At 28.8% G+C, this 18,447-nt stretch overlaps 1 protein-coding gene across 1 annotated transcript; it reads left to right on the top strand.

Annotated features, from left to right (window-relative positions):
* The first annotated feature begins 10,452 nt into the window (after nt 1-10,452).
* Nucleotides 10,453-14,469, top strand: LOC107912773 (protein NSP-INTERACTING KINASE 1). The gene is made up of 11 exons (XM_016841094.2): nt 10,453-11,090; nt 11,183-11,315; nt 11,407-11,478; nt 11,572-11,715; nt 11,878-11,949; nt 12,038-12,097; nt 12,371-12,468; nt 12,574-12,723; nt 12,811-13,152; nt 13,247-13,626; nt 13,815-14,469. The coding sequence occupies exons 1-11, from the start codon at nt 10,988-10,990 to the stop codon at nt 14,136-14,138; spliced, it is 1,878 nt and encodes a 625-aa protein (XP_016696583.1). The 5' UTR covers nt 10,453-10,987; the 3' UTR covers nt 14,139-14,469.
* Nucleotides 14,470-18,447: the final 3,978 nt, after the last annotated feature.

Below are 18,447 nucleotides of genomic sequence, written 5' to 3'. Positions count from 1 at the left end.
CAGAGTACCTCATCAGAATGAATCTGGAACAGTAACAGTAACAGTAAGGCAACACTCATAGTGTCTCATCGACACAAAGTCGGAATATCCTTGAACACTTCCAATCCTATGGCATGTCAATTATATCCGACTAGCCCGATACTGTTAATAGGGTATTCAATTCACTTTCAATTCATCATCAAAAATAACTATACATTTCAATTCAAATATTCATAAATCAACACCATACCACAATATATATACTTACCTTAATTTCAATAGCCATACATACTATCAATAATATGTATCAAAATAACTATTAAGTTTGGTTATAGAAATACAAATCGTAATTCTCGAGTTTATTCGTTATCTTCGCTCATTTTCTCTTTTCCCTTTTTTGATGACGTTTCTGGTGCTACGTTAGCAATTAAGCTTCAAACCTCAAAACCCTATTTTTCCTTTTCTTTTTCTTTCTTTCTTTCTTTCTTTCCCTCAATTTTCATTACTTCTCTGTTATGTTTCTTACTTTTGTTTCTTTATTCTTTTTATTATTTCTTTGATTTCTTTTACTTTATATTATTATATTATATTTTTTAATTATAATTATTATTTATTAAATAATAAGTAAATACATATATATACATACATTTGTACCAATTAAAATAATACACATGTATTTACACTTACCACACACTTGTCACATAAGGCTTATTTGCTAATTTAGTCCCTTTAATTTTCTTTAGTCTATAATTAAACTTTTACCCTATATTCAATCTAGTCCTTTCACTAAATTAGCCTTAATTCAAGCTAATTCACTTAACCAAAGTCTAATTAACTACATTACTCTTCGTAAATATTTCTAATAAATATTTACGAATTCATTTTATGGAAATTATGATCCGAAAATTTAAATTTTTGATACCCGTAAATTTTGGGTCGTTACACAGGAGTGCTTACAGACTTTTACATTAGAAGAGAGTTCTACCTAGTACAGACATTTTGCAAAATAACATTACAAGTTTTTACAAAAAATTATGGAGACTACATCTCCCCTCAAAAATAAAGATACTGATATGGAGAACAGCATGGTATTATTTTCCTACTCTGGCTAACTTATTTCAGATAAGGTTGGTGTCGGATGCTTAATGTCCTAGATGCAAAGGAGCAGTGGAAAATCTAACCCATGTCTTTAGAAAGTGTCCTACAGTAATAGAGGTCTGGAAAGAATTAAATTGTGACGGGGTTTTATCTCACTCAAAATCGAAGTATTGGGATTGGATTACCTAGATTTTCTAGAGTAATACAAATGAGCAAGCACGATTGGTTTGTTGTTCTATCTGGTTCTGCAGAAATTAATGGTTGCATGATAAGAAACAAAATACTGGTAAAAGTATCGCTGAATGGATATGTGAGTACCTTAAAGAATAAGAGTAGGTAAGTGCATGGAAATCTACTATTGTTAAAGGCATCGATGAATGGCGTCCTTAGGTTGTCCCATATGTTAAATTCAACTTTGATGCGGCCTTTAATCAATCTTTAAACATTTCGAGTTCGGGGATAGTGGTGAGAAATCATCGAGGTGAGATTGTATTGATTCAATTTAAAATAATATTTTGTAAATCAAAATACACTTAATAGCATTCGCTTTTTACTAGAAACAATTTGAGATGAAATTTTGGAAAAAAAAAAGAATGTACTCAATTTAAAGTTATGCCAAAATCATCTTTTTTTTTGAAAAGAAATCCCTCCTTTCACGTCTCATGTTTAATTTTAAAAATTTTGCTCGTTTTTGGAATTTTTTTTTAATTTAATCTTTAATATTTATTATAATATTGAATTTGACATTTTATTTTATTTTATTATTTTTATAAGATTTATCATATTTATAAATAAAAAATTTAATTTTTATTAAAATATTTGATTAAAATATTTGATTAAAAAATTTACTTGATAAAAAATTTCATCATACTTATAAACAAAAAATTTGTTTCTATTAAAAAACTTTAATTAAATGAATTTATATAATAAATAAATTTAGATTTTATATTGTATTTAAATTATTATGTCTCCATTAATAAAATAGGAAAACTTTTATATTACTTTATTTTTAAATAAAAAACTTTAATTAATTATTTAATTTAATATATTATCTATAAGCTATTACGGTGAATTTATCAACTATTAAACGTTTTTTTTATAGTTAAACAAATGCTTTAATGATGAATATAATTTTTTTATTAGCATTATATTTTAATTATCAATATAGTTTATATACGTAAATTAAATTTATTAGATATTATTTTAATTAAGATCTCTTTGCATTAGTAACATCAAGAAAAAACTATATTGTAAATGGTAAAAATATTATTATTATTATTTTTTACACTAATTACTATAATTTAAAATTTTAAATGCTTAAAATCGTGTATAATATTAGGAACAAATTTATAATATATGTAAAAGCAAAAGTTTGGAAAAACTTTTAAACTAATAAGAATATTCTTTATTGTTAATTATATTACTAAATTGACATTAGAATAATAGTTTGTCGGTATTATTATGTGATAATAATAAAAGTAATACTAATTAAATATTAATTAATATGATAGTATATTGATAGGAAATTAATTAACTTGATCATATCTTTTAAAATTTCTACTTAAAAAATTACATAATATATTATGAAGTAATAAAATAATAAATTTATAAAATCATTTAATATAATTGGATAAATTAAAATAATAAAAATCAAAATATAATTTTATAATTAAGTAAAATTAAAAATGTAAGATTAACACTATATATATAAAAATATAATATCATATATTGGTAATCTAATTTATGATGTATAAATTTATTATCACTTAGAATTTAAATTCATATTAAATTACACTTATTATTTTAGATTTATTACCTGTATAAATATATACATTAGTAAGGTATTTTCATTCAAAATAACATCTAACGAATTTTTGGGAAAAAAATCATATTTTAGCACAAATTTAGTAGACTTTCTTGTCATCACCAAAAAAAAAAAGTATGATTTTCATTATTATTAGATTTGTTGAAAAAAATAGAAAGAATTGCTGGATGAAATCCAAGTTTGTGGATAAATGTGGACAAAAAAAATTAAGGGATTAAGTTAAGAAAGATTATCAAATTGAAGGACTAAATATTAATTTATCCTAAAATCAAATTTCAATATATTTTATAATTTTCAACTTTTTAGATTTTTTTATATTTTGAAAAAAAAAAGTGATGTCGTGAACGAAATAATTGAAGTAAATCTAAAGTTGAAGTCAAATCGAATTAGGTATAATGATTTGTATGCTACCATGAATATTAAAAAGAGAAAATAATTATAAATAATAAAATTTGAGGTTTATTATGAGTTTAATTAAGAAATTTAAAAACTGACTCGATTAATTAAACAAATCTGAATGAGTTTAAAGTAATTTTATTATATTTATTTGATTATCTCGAATGGATGGAAACCTTAATTTGGAGTCTCAAAGCTGGAATCAATGTCGAGCCTTCTGCAGTTTGAGTTGGAACATTAAGTTAAAAGAAACATGGGACCCTCAATGTTCCCGGAAACAAAGCCCATGTTGCTTGCTCTATCACTGTCTTTAATCTTATCAAACACTTTTACTTTCTTGTCTATCTCAAATCTTTGTCATTTTTTTAGGTCCCATCTCACCCTCCATTGCCACCCACCTTCTTTTCCCTTTCCTTTTATTTTATTCTATACAATTTAGAGAAACAAATTGTTCTTAAAAAAAAAAAACAGTGATCAGCTTTGATTTCTTTCATGTAATGTAGATAACATTCAATATACAATTTATCAACTAATTTTATGCATATTATTTCAAAAACTTTTTTCACTATTTTATAAATTACTTTTATCCATCATTCCCTTTCAACTCTTAAAATAGAAAAAAAAATACATTTAAGCACGCTTAAATCTACATCCTCTCAATTGATAACGATACGTCAAAACTTTCTAATTGAATTGATTTTATAATCTATTCTTATATATAATAATATTCTGTACACAACCAGTTAAGTTTTTAGACTCCACAAATATAGTCAATGAGTTGGCAAGTGCCCTATATGGTATATTAAATATATATATATGAAAAATAAGAAACACATGTCAAATTTTTAAGGTTATTTGTGAAATTAAAAAAAATATAGTGCCAATATATCAAATATTAATTCTACTTATATTTAAGGCTCTTGACATTAATTTAAGCGTGCATTTTATAAAATAAATTTTTTATTAAAAAAATAAATAAGATTTAAAATTGAGACATAATGAATTTTAAAATTTTAATTCTATCATTTCAATTAAAATTACATTTATTTTTGCTTGAACAATAAATATAATTATTATATAATTTTTTTCTAAGTGTGTTATAATTTAATATTATTTTATAGATTTAATTAAATTTATAATATATATTTAATGTGGAGGCAGTTGATAATTAAGATATGATTCAAAACGCTTGTCTCTTTTGTAGCTTAATTATAATTAAGGTTGTTTTAAAATCAATCACTTCTCATTGTAAGCAACTAACAACAATCACAACACTGTTTTACTTTTACCGGTAAATTGTTCGGAAACAGTTGGGAAAGCACATCCAATATTGTTATTTTCTCACTGTTTTAGTTTGAGGCACAATTAAGTCTTAATTTGATTGTTATTAATTTTATTATTAACATAAGATGGTGTGGATTCGAGTGCGTTAAAATGAATTAATTTTTTTATTTAAAGGATGGGAAGAGTTATGATTAAGTAATACACTTCATAAATTTAAAATTTAGTCATTGTACTTTTATTTTTAAAAATTTAGTCTTTTTTTACTTTTTTAGATTTCAAAATCTAGGTCCAATTGTTATTTTTTTAGTTAAATTTATTAGTGTGACATTTTAAAATTAAAAAAAACTCATTTAGTATGTAATGGGCTTGATTTTAAAAAATAATTTTCACAATATTAACATTTTAACTTAAATTTAAAATTTTAAAAAATAAAAGGACTAAATTCAAAATATACCAAGATACATATTATTCTTTCTTTTTGAACTTTAATGGAGGGCTAGTAGCTCTCCACTTATAAAGCCCCTTCAGATGATTTTCATTGTCCCTCTGGAAGAGAATTTATTTACCCATTAGTGTATATATTAATCTTAGGGTTAAATTAGTATTTAGTCCTAAATTTAATAATAAAATTTAGTCCTTGAAGTTTTTTTAATCCAGTAATTTTCGAACCTGGATTTTATTAAAAAAGTTAATTTATATTAATTACAAAATTCAAAGGTTATTATTAAAATGAAAACTGTTGATTAATTAAAAAATGAAGACAATTGATGATTCCTTTATTAATGTAATAATCAACCATAGGATTCCTTGCCTCAACATGATTGCATTGCTCTAGTGCATCATCATGAAGTAGTAGTACTGGCTCATTTCTCAAAAAAAGAAGAAAACTTAGTGTGGGCCTTTTACTTTTACTTTTACTTTTTACTTTTTGCTTTTATTTTTATTTTTATCCTGCTAGATTTTTACTTTTGCTTTTCAGTATCCAACCTTTCGGATTCCATTTTCTTTTTAACATTCCAATTTTGGCATTTTGTCTCATATTTTTTCTTGTATTTAAAAAAATTATTGTTTTAATCCTTTATATTTGTGTTCAGATACAAACTCATTAATTATTTACCCGATTTGTGCACAAAGAATGTTTTTGAAGTTTAAAACAACTTTTATTTAATACAACTACACTCTCTTATTCATAAACAAATAAATATTTTTTTTTAAAAAAGTTAAAATCATAAGTTATTGTATTTTTTAATTTAAAATTTAGTTTTTATAAATTTAGTATTTCTACTTTTTAGATTTCAAAATTCAACTCTAATCGTTAAAACTGTTAAAATTATTTTGTTAAATTTAAGTCCATTACAACGTTATTTTTTTAGTTACATTACTATTAAGTGGATATTTTTTTATTTCAAAATGTCACACCAAATTTAACCAAAAAATCAATATTAACAATCGGACCTGAATTTTTAAAAATAATATATATATAAACTAAATTTCAAATTTGTAAATAATACAGGAACAAGTAGCATATTTTAATCTTTTTTAAAATCCTCAAAAAAATTACAAGTAGCTGGTTTCATGTGTCATTAAAAATAAATTTTAAAAAAATTGTAAAAAAGTTAATGACACTTTATTTTGCTTTAAAGGCATAATAATAAATTTAGCTTTTACTTATTTTCTTAACTAAAATTGACCTTCAATTTTTTAAAAGAGTCGAATTGATCATCAATCTTTTAAAAAGAGTTAGATTACTTTGTTTTAACGGATATATTGACTAAAACGATAAATTTTTAAACATGACAGCTCGCATAAAAAAATCATGTGTACTTCAAACTATTTGTTTTTGAATTTTTATGATTTTTTTACATATTTTATAAATTTTTGAATGTTTTTATATTTTTTAAATTATTTGTTGACATTACATAAGCATGAAGTAAAAGTGGATTACCACGCAAGTTGCCACACCAATCTCGTTAAAAAATTAATGTTCTACTCAACATTTCCATTTAGAAAAAAAAACATGATTGAACTCTTTTTAAAGGTTAATGGCTAAATTTAATTAAATAATAATAAAAAAATAATTGACAAAACAATATAAATGTTGAAGATTAAATTCTATCATAATTTTTAACTTAAAATTAATATTAACCGATGAATACCAAAAGAGTGGTGTGTGATAAATGTTAAAAGATGGAATCAAAGTGGAAACAATAGGAGTGAATGGAGGAAGAGAAGAGCAATAAATGAGATTGGAGTCGAATTATGGGGACAAATGGGGACTATGTCTTGGGGCCTTGTCTGAACAAACACACTGTCTAACTCAAGAATCATGTGGTTTTGTACTTGGAATTTTGGTTCCAAGTTAAAAAAAAACACAATACAAGTTAAAAATGTTTTATTCAAAAACTACTATAGTTGAATTTTGAAAGTTGAAACTTGAATCACTAATTATTTGCTACTCATTTTGCCTATACTTTGTTACTGATTTTGTTCATAAATCTCCATGGTCCACCTCTCTTGTTGTTTACCTATTCTTTTCCTCTTTTTCTTTCATTTCAATTTTGTACGTTAATCATATTTTCATATTGTTGGGTCGTATTTATTAAATATAATTTAATAAAATTTTATTTATAAAGATTGTACAATCTCTATACTAGAATAATTCTAGACAATATTCGTATATAGCGAGATTTAAGTCAAAAATAAATTTGAATAGAGATTATATATGCTTTATGCATTACACAACTTGAATTTAGATGTTAAAATTCTTAAAATCTCAACGTTATCGACTAAATTATTAAGTTTCTAATTTTGCATGGACATGTTTTCTTTGCTTTCATATTATATATGTATTATTATTTTATACACAATAGTGAAATCTTTTTAATGATAATAGTAGAATTAAGGGATTGACAAGTGTCTCGTATATATATACTGAAATACTAATTAAGAACCTTTGTTAATATCTTAAACTCGCTTGTACAGCGTAAAAAGCTCCATCGCTTGTATATTAAATTATTATATTACATATTATATATGTATAATTATTTACTATACCGATAGATGTGGTTAAGATTTTATCACATCTGACAGACCAAATAATTATAAAATATAATTGCATTACATTTAAATATGAATTATTTGACACATTCATAATAAATAATACACACAATATTTGTTACCTCACTAATTTTGATTGTGGAAATACTAGTGTGAATGAATATCGACCGTTTAAACATTTAATTAATTTTACAAGTGCACGTGTTCTGGTAAGAATCGAATTTGCATCTCGCATTTTAAAATTTTATTTGAAGGTTTTATTGGTGTGAATGGACAGTTGGATAATTGATTAAACTTAAAAACCAACTACTTATTAATCAATTTTTTGGTGGAAAAATTAGGTACAACTTTTGTTAATGTACATATCGGTTTCTTCCATTGTACCCTAAGTCCAATATTTTCACCAACTTTTATAACGATTTTAGAAGCTATAGTCATATCCATATCAATGCCTGTCGGTTACAAATACCGGCCAATATTTGATACGAATACGATTCAATATAAAAGAAAATTTTATATAGTAAAAATACAATAAAAATATTATTGTTAATACAGAGTAGAAAAATATAGAGGGGAAAGTAATGATTCTAGGAAGGTCAGTTTATCTATAGAAATAGAGAGTCGAAAAGGAGTAAGAGGATAAACTGATTGAGATCAGAGATAAGGGATTTGTTCAGAGTAACTTTTAGGTTGAAGAACCAGTCCTTTCTTTATCATTGGTAGAGTATTTATAAGAGAAATCTTCTTATTCATCGGTGTGATATGATAGGTTTTTATAAGAAAAATTGCCATCATGCAAAGCATGAAGAACATACATCATGAAATTTATTCTATTATGTATTCAATTAATATGAGGTTATTATGCCCAAATAAATCCCTTATTGGATTGAGGACCTAAATGCAAGTCCCTTAGGAGTAAGTGTTCATCTAATTATCGAGGAGGGAGAGGGCTTGTATATCTAGTGGATGAGATGGGCTTAATAACAAAAAGGCATTCTCCTCTTATTGAGATGGGTGGTAAATTAAAATATTATCTCATATGGAATATGGAATAAGAAAGAAGATTAACACCTTATATCTTATTAACATGTACATATGACAAAAATAATTACTATAAAGATAACTTTCATACATAATTAATCACAGCTTACTAATATGGTTTTTATTTTTGTTTAGAGGTAACAGAGTTTAAACTTTCGTTGACAGTAAATTTTGACCACTATAATATGTATAACTTACCCATAATGCAATTCAAAAGCACAATCTTCTTTTTAAAATCCTAGCCAACCAAAAAGATGCCACGTACCATGGGAAGCAAAAAACCCCTTTATATGCAATAAAATTTAATATTAAAAAATGAAAATAAAATTCCCCAATAGGGACAGGCTTGTTAGTTTATAAATCTTGGGATAGAAGAAAATAGGGGAAGAGACAAAGCAAAGAAGACACATGAAGAGGAACAGTCTTGTTACTTTAATTAAACCCTACTACTATAATACCCCATTTGCCATCGCCACTTTCTTTTTCCTTTGTGGGGATATTGAGAGGTGAAGGAAAAGGGGCAATTTATGTAAATTGGCCCTTAATCTCTACCCCCCACCCCCACCTATTTTTGTCATTTATTTCTTATAATGAATGATTTCTTTTTATACTAGAATTGTAGTGTAGGTCAAAATGACCCGGATTACAAGTGATTTTATCAAAATAAAATCTAAATGAATGAAACGAATCTTTTGAGTTTGGTTAGATTGGTTTTAATCATATATTTTTTTATATAATATTTAGAATTATACATAATCTCTCTTTAATTTATAAATAAAAAGATATATGTTTTATTATACTTAAATTTATGTTCTCTTACATTAACAATAATACTTATTAATCGAACTAATAACAAATCCACAAACTGATGGTAAAATTATTTGTTTGCCTCATCATGTCTTAAAAGAAGAAGTGATTTTGTCTAGTGGTTTTAGACGAAATTTAAATTAAAAACGCACCGTATTGCATGATATAAGTGAATGATTAAATATAAATGCACGCGCGATGAGTGCGTTTGAAATAGAGATGAAGAGAGTGGCATTGGCAGCTTTTGCTTTTAAAAGTTTACTTCTTTTTTCGAACAGTGTCATGAAGGAATGACTGTCTGCTGCCTGCCTGAATGTTAAATTAAATAAAAGCAAAAAGATAAAAAAGATAAAGATAAAAGTGGTGGAATCTTCAATAAAAGCAAATAATAATATATTCTCTCTTTTTTTTAATTTTTATAAAAATGCAAATATTTTACAATTTACACATCATTTACAGCTCAAAAGTGAAAAATAAAAATAAAAATATAAAAATGGTTGGGTGACCAAATTCTCTACACTCATCAATCTCGAGCCACCCAACATTGAGATCCTCACATTCTTAATTCCTTTAAGAGATTTTAAAGAATAATTAAAAAAATATTATTTTTGGGACTTTTGCTCAATGGCCAAACTCAGGGAATGTTTGATTCTCCATTCTCCCAAGCTTACCCAACACATTTTCTTTTCTTTTTTAGGTATTTTTAAAACTTTTATTATTCAATATATATTGTAAATGATAAATAAAAACAAATTATAATGTTGATATTTGGAAGTGTGTATTAATTATTTATGGAAAATAATATGAAATAGTTCAAATCAAAGTGCAATCGATTTTTGTAAATAAACCTTTTAACACAAATGGGTCTTCATTTAAAATAAGGTAATTATTTAAATAAAAGAATTTATCTGAAAACTGGAATAATTCAGGTTTTATTCTCAGTAGTAGAACCTATTTCTTACGTATACACTTTTTTCTTGCCCATTTAATGCTGCTTTTAGCTTGAGAGTTTGCTATCAGCTCAACCGTGAAAAATTAATATATAGAACCTGGGAAATTACCTAATGTGTCCTTGTCTTTGGAATATAAACAATGGATTTGGTTTAGTTTTGTTGTTTTTAGATTGTGGGTATTATATATTCCTTTTTTCTTACAGCTCTCATGTCTGTCCCAGTGACAGGCAAGGCATGCCACTTCACTTTCTAGTACAACCAATAAATCTATGTCTTTTTCTTTTTTCTTTTTCTTTTTCTTTTTCATTTTAACTTGAATTTTTTTTTTCTTTTGCTTTGGGGTCTGACACAAGATTTTAGTGAATGGATTTCTGGCATGGAAAGCAGGAAATAATGGGGTTTTTCTCTGATCTAACACTTCCAATTCGAACTTAGTTGTTTTTTTTTCTTCTGATAGCACTAGCAGTTGAAACTTGAAACTCAACCTTAAAAAACTGTCTTGTTCCCTTGGTTTCTTGTTTTCTCTCTGTTGAAGTTCAAAATAATAATGGGAATGAGGAGAAGAGAAATGGGTTTTTATTTCCTGGCTTTCTTATGGTTTTGGGTTCCTATAAACGGATTGCTTTCTCCTAAAGGAGTAAACTATGAAGGTAATTAAACAAGGAAAAAAAACAATTGCAGTTCTCTGTGTTAATCATTACTGGAGATATTCTGATTATCAATTTTTTTTTTGTTTTTACAGTGCAAGCTTTAATGGCTATAAAGGATGCTTTGCATGATCCTCATGGTGTTCTTGACAATTGGGATGGCGATGCTGTTGATCCATGTAGTTGGGCAATGGTTACTTGTTCACCTGAAAGCCTAGTCATTGGCCTGTAAAAAGATTTTCTTTTTCTTACAACCTTAAGATTTACGAGAAAATTTAAGTTTCCATTGTTTGAATGAATGAAACTGGTCTTGTTTCAGGGGAAGTCCAAGCCAGAATCTATCTGGTACGTTATCTCCAAGCATTGGGAACTTGACAAACCTCCGGATTGTGTGAGTAATAAAATCGAACAAATTGAAATGTACGGATTTTGTTCTTGGTTGTTTCTAATATGGATGGTGTTATGAACCTTTTTTTCTTGGCAGGCTGTTGCAGAATAATAACATAACTGGACCAATTCCTTCAGAACTAGGGAAGCTCTCAAAGATTCAAACACTTGATCTCTCTGATAATTCCTTTACTGGGGAAATTCCTACATCTTTAGGCAACCTAAGGAGCCTTCAATACATGTATGTTATGCTTCTCCAAGTACGATTCTTCGTTTTTCTTGAAGTTCCATGTATATTCGGATACGAAAATAGAGATATGGCTCTCTGAAAGAACTTGAAAGAAAAATTGAACATACTTTGGGTTCAAATTTAACACAAGGGGGTTGCAAATTTTGATTACAGGAGGCTAAACAACAACAGTCTCTCTGGTGCATGCCCATTGGCTTTGGCTAACATGACTCAGCTTGCCTTCCTGTAAGCCTTTTTAAGTCCTATTTTTTTCCTCCTTTTAGATACAAATATTCTATGTATACATTTATATATTAAATCTTGTGTGTTTCAGGGACTTGTCATACAACAATCTGAGTGGACCAGTGCCCAGATTTGCTGCCAAAACCTTCAGGTATGTTCATCCATCTAATCTTCTCTTCACTCTCAAGTCCTATGGTACTTGCAATTGGGTGTGAATTGAATGTCAGATATGAATACGTGCTCAGCACGGGTATAATAGGATTTTCTAAGTTTTTTCATGTATTTGATCATAATTCCATACCCATATGTCGGAGATGCGTATCTGACACCAGTACTTTCTAGAAAGATGAAGAGTTGACACAACATTAGCCCGAGTCCCGAACATTATGTTGATAAACATTTCTCCTTTGTTATGCTATTGCAGCATAGTGGGAAATCCTATAATCTGTGCTACTGGAGCTGAACCAGAATGCCATGGGATGACATTGATGCCAATGTCCATGAACTTGAACAACTCACAAGGTTTTGAATTTTATTTTTTTGTAACTTAGGAAGCTGAAATTTCTATTTTTATTACTTTAGTACTCTTATGATTTATCTGACTTCAACCTTCTTTCGGTTCTCAAGATGCTCAGCCTTCCAGCCAAACCCGAAGTCATAAAATAGCCATTGCTTTCGGTTCAAGCATCGGGTGCGTGTCTCTGATGTTTCTTATACTTGGGATACTATTATGGTGGAGACGAAGGCGGAACGAACAGATGTTTTTTGATGTTAAAGGTTTGAAATAGTTGAGCTTTCTGTGTAAGTCTTCATTGATGGCTAACTTAGTACTTATGATCATAGTCTTTCGGTTATGGATTTCAGATCGGCATCACGAAGAAGTGTCCCTCGGAAACTTAAGGAGGTTCCAATTCAGGGAACTTCAGGTTGCAACACATAACTTCAGCAGCAAGAATATACTAGGCAAAGGCGGTTTTGGGAATGTGTACAAGGGAGTTCTGCAAGACGGAACAATAGTAGCCGTTAAGAGGCTTAAAGATGGTAATGCCGCTGGTGGAGAGATTCAATTCCAGACTGAAGTTGAGATGATTAGCCTTGCAGTGCACCGGAATCTGCTTCGGCTTTATGGATTTTGCATAACTCCTACAGAGAAACTTCTTGTTTATCCCTACATGTCCAACGGTAGTGTCGCATCTCGTCTCAAAGGTAATATAAGAAGGGTTTCCCGGATTTTGTATAAGTCATAACTTGACAATGATGCATTTCAGTAGTTAAACTGAACATGTGTTGTTCGTGACAGGAAAACCGGTGTTGGATTGGAGCACAAGGAAGAGAATTGCTCTAGGAGCTGGCAGGGGATTGCTATACCTTCATGAGCAATGCGATCCGAAGATAATCCATCGGGATGTCAAAGCAGCAAATATATTGCTTGATGATTATTGTGAGGCAGTGGTTGGAGATTTCGGGCTAGCGAAGCTTTTGGATCACCACGATTCACATGTTACAACCGCAGTGAGAGGCACCGTGGGACATATTGCTCCAGAGTACCTCTCCACAGGCCAGTCTTCGGATAAAACGGATGTGTTCGGATTTGGAATTCTCCTCCTTGAGTTAATCACAGGTCAAAGAGCACTAGAATTTGGCAAGGCTGCTAACCAGAAAGGAGCAATGCTTGATTGGGTTAGTATAATTTCTCTCAACCTTCAATGGACATAATTCGTTATTTTCTATGCTTTTCCATTCAATATAAGAAAAAAAACACCGAAAAATCTAACCATACTTGTGTCAAACATCATATCCGACACTCACAAATCCGAGTAACATTCTATGACTTGAGCACTAGAATTTGACATGAATACCATGTGCAGGTAAGGAAAATTCATCATGAAAAGAAACTTGAAGTGCTAGTTGACAAGGATCTTAAGAACAACTACGACCGGATCGAGCTCGAAGAGATGGTTCAAGTAGCATTGTTATGCACACAATACCTTCCAGGTCATAGGCCGAAAATGTCGGAAGTGGTCCGAATGCTTGAAGGTGACGGCTTAGCGGAACGATGGGAAGCTTCACAAAAAGTCGAATCAACCAAATGCAAGCCTCCTCATGAATTCTCATCGTCGGACCGATATTCCGATCTCACCGATGACTCATCATTACTCGTTCAAGCCATGGAACTGTCTGGACCAAGGTGAACCAGAACCAACCCCTTATAAAACGTAACTATAAATCTTTTCTTTTCTTTTTTTCTTTTTCTTTTTTCCCGGAGATTTCAATGAGACTTAGAAAATTATAGCTAAAACTCCTATAGTTGCATAATAGTGGGATAGCATAGGATCAAAGGGCTTTGATTTTTTTGGTTTTGTTTTTTTACTGCAAGTGTACAGAGTTTATGTGTAAGAAGGACATTATTGAAGATCTGAGAGACTGTATTGTGGATTTTTTGTGTAAGATCAAACATTCTTCAATGGGGTCTTTGGCTGTAATTTTAAAAATTATATTGTAGAGGTTCTTATGCTTATGTAACTTTATTCCTCCCTTTAATCTAATTACGGTATTTAGTTATTTTTATGAAGTTTGGTATTTTAGCATATACAATGTTGTATATGTGTGCTACCACCCTTTCAAATTTTACCACTACTAAGGGAAATAAAACAATTGTTGTGAAATAATAATTTTAGAGTATTTGCAGTTTGTGTTAAAAAATTGCCCCTTTAAAATATTAAATGTTCACAACTGCGAGTATAATAAATTAATTATCCAAATCTCAGATTTTAAATTCCTCAAGTTTTAACATTTTGGATTTTACTGACATAGAAATTATTTTAGTTGTAATTATAATTTTTTTAGTGGTTAAAATAATTTTTTATCATTTCATCAAATTTTAAAGGATATTTTTTTTTCAATTTTACAGAATTAATATTTAATTTTACCATATATTAATTTATAATTTATTATTTATAAAAGGATTAAATTATGAATTTTCTATTTTTGGAGGTAGAAAGTTGTTGTGTACACCTAGATTCGGGGTGACCGTTCAATCAAATCGAATAGAATGAAAAAATTTCGAGTTAAATGAGTTGGTGAATCCTATTTTATCATCCTAACTTGATTTGAAATTTTCTCGAATCGAGTCAAGTCAGACGGAATTCGAATCGAATATATTTGTTTAAGTTAAATTTAAAAAAATTACTTTGGATCCTTGTAACCATTGTCACCCACCATAATCAAATTTGTTATTAACTTTCATCTCGTTATAATTTATTTATTAATATTTTATTTACGGGTTAACTTCTTTGCTTACTTAGTTGATTTAATTATATTCTAATTTTTGCCACTATATATTTTGAAATTAAAAAATATATTAAACATAAAAATGTGTGCTTTTTTAATAAAAGTTATCTTAAAGATAAAACGTGAAATTGATACCAACATAAAATTTTAATGCAAATATTTTATGGCATCATCAATAATTCAATTTTAACATAAATTTATTAAGATTTAATATAATTAAACAATTCAATAATATAAATAGAACAAAATGTGAAATTTAATTTAATAATATAAATAGTAGATATAAATAAAATTATTACTATTTAAGTTTAGAGATTTTTTTTGGATGATTTTGTATTTTGGGGTAAATGGTGAAAAGTAAAAGTTTAGGGGAGAAAATAAAGAGTTTTGAGAGTTGGGGGAGTAAAATTTTGGAGGGAAATTAAATGGGAGAAAATATTTACAAAAAAATTAGGGGGAATATAAGTTTGGGGTAGATGGTGGTAGGATTGGATGGGATGGGATGGGAGTAAAAGTATTACGAGGAAAGTAAAAAAGTTTGGAGGCTTAGGGTAAAAATGTAAGATATTATAGTTTTACTCCTCCGATCTTTTTTTTCAATTTTTTTGAGTCGAATCGAGTTTTGCTCACCTTAAAGATATTGTTTTACTAGACAGTAAATTGGATCAATAAAATAAAATTTAAAGCACTTAAAATTGCACTAGAAATTTTTATCACATATGTATACATGTGAAAATTATAGATTTAAAATACATATGTGTGCTTAGAAATAATAATAAAATAAAATTTTGGTTGAGTGATAAATTTAAGGTTTTATGAATTTAATTGGCGTGAGTTCAAGTCTCATCAAAAAGATATTTTTATAATTTTCTAACTAAATTGGTATCCGATTAACCTGTGACACCAACTCAATTAGAGGTTATAAATTATTGAAAGAGAAGATTTTCTTCCTCATTAACATCACTAAACTATTCGAGTGTTATAAGAGTTAATTGCATTAGACATTCTGTAACACCTCTAACACGTATCCGTCATTGGAATAGGGTTATGAGGCATTACCGAACTTATACATTAGCATTTGTACAAAACCGAGTCATAAATTTGCATTTCAAATCAAAACTTTTCAAATTTCATTAAAAAGTCCCTAATATGAGCCTACGGGGCCCAATACATGCTTTGGAAGTGGTTCGGGACTAAAGTGGCAACTTTGGAAATTTATCCTTGAAGATAGGGACACACGTCCGTGTGACTTGGGACATGGCCGTGTGGAATTCTGACTTGCAATTTCTTAAGTACAAAAAGGGCACACAGCCTGGGCACATGCCCGTGCGTCTAGGCCGTGTAGTACACTGATTTTTCACCATTTTAAAGCCATTTTCACACGGTTTTGACGCACGACCATGCTTAAAACCCGTGCCTTTCACACGACCAAACACACTGCCGTGTCATTTTCCTGTGTACTATTCTGACTTCATATTTAAGAATATAGGGGACACACGGTCATTTCACACGCCCATGGGCTGTTTGTGTGTCACACACGGCCTAGACACACGCCCGTGTGTCTTACCCGTGTGGACGTAATAAAGCCATTTCCTAACCCTATTTCTCACCTAAGCTTAACCATTTTCCTGCATAAAAATTTACATACATATACCAACCAATTTAACCAATTTCCATCATTCAATCTAACATTTCCAACTCTTAACCATACCTTGAAGTTTACCTTTACTTTGATTTGTAAATCATGTTTTATGAAAGGCGATTTGTATCTTGTTGAACATTAACATACCATATTACCTCAAAATACATATTAGTAACCATTCCAATGGCTAGGTTGTAAACAAACATGTTACTTCATCATTTGGCCTCATTAGCCTATACATGCCATTATATAAAAATGAGTTTATTGTTTATACCAAAATTAAGGAGTTGATAGTGTGATGATAGCTCCGACCCAATCCAACCTTCACAAGCTTCGAGCACTATAAAACAAGGAAAAATAAACCTAGTAAGCATTATATGCTTAGTAAGTTCATATAACTAATTACACTTACCATTCATATATATAACAAGTAAATCATACATAAGGCAATTTATCCATCAATTTAGCACACTAGCAAATATGACCTATACACAATCATTCAACCAAATTGGTTAGTACAAAAACATTATTATGCATAGATGAGCTCATCATGTCATTTCTTCTTATTTAATTTGTTAATACATTTCCGTTGAATCTTTGAATTTCCGATGGACCCTTCCTTTTCTAGTTGTACATCCATAGTGCACATTCCCTTTTCAAGTGGTATACACAAAGTATACATACCCTTTTCAATTTGTACACACAAAGTGCACATAACCTTTTCAAGTATACACATATAGTGTACATTTCCTTTTCAAGTGATATACACAAAGTATACCTTTCATTTTCATATGGTATACACAAAGTATACCTAACCTTTCCAAGTGTACACACAAAATGTACATAGCCTTTTCATGTGGTATACACAAAGTATACCTTTCCTTTTCACATTCAATAGTCGAAGCTATCCCTTTTCACATTCGATAGCCGAAGTTATCCTTTTTCACATGGTACACACAAGGTGTACATTTCCTTTTCATAATGAGATCAAAATATTACCTTTTCAGGACAACCTTTCTGCAACATATGCAGGATCTCATATACACGGTAATCACCTGTCCAATCGGAAATCAATATTCAACGAATTCATGTAATATTTCATCATTTTCATGTAAATCACAAATCAACATTGGTTTATTACATGTACATACCAATTACAAATCATAATGCACATAATTCAACAATCAATTCAACACATTTACATGCTTAATTTAGTTATACGAACTTACCTTGACAATTGATCGTATTTACTATTCCGAGACTTTTTCTTTCCCTCGATCTTTTTCTTTATTCAACACTTCTGGATCTATATAAATAAATTTAATCATCAATTCTATGATTTTTACATTCAATCAAGCCCATTTCACATTTTAGGCAAAAATACCATTTTGCCCCTAACTTTTTAATTAATTTCAATTTCGTCGCTAGACTCGGAAATTGAAATTCATGCAATTTACTACTTATTCCAAGCTTATTCAAAATTCCAATATAACTTTTACAGAACATGTATTTCATAAATTTTAGAATTTTTCTAAGAATTTCATTACTTTGCAATTTAGTCTCTACAC

Source organism: Gossypium hirsutum, chromosome A11, assembly GCF_007990345.1.
Source record: "Gossypium hirsutum isolate 1008001.06 chromosome A11, Gossypium_hirsutum_v2.1, whole genome shotgun sequence".
In the NCBI taxonomy this organism is placed as follows: Eukaryota; Viridiplantae; Streptophyta; class Magnoliopsida; order Malvales; family Malvaceae; genus Gossypium; species Gossypium hirsutum.
Note: the sequence above shows the minus strand (reverse complement) of the source record. Positions and strands in the feature narration are given on the sequence as shown.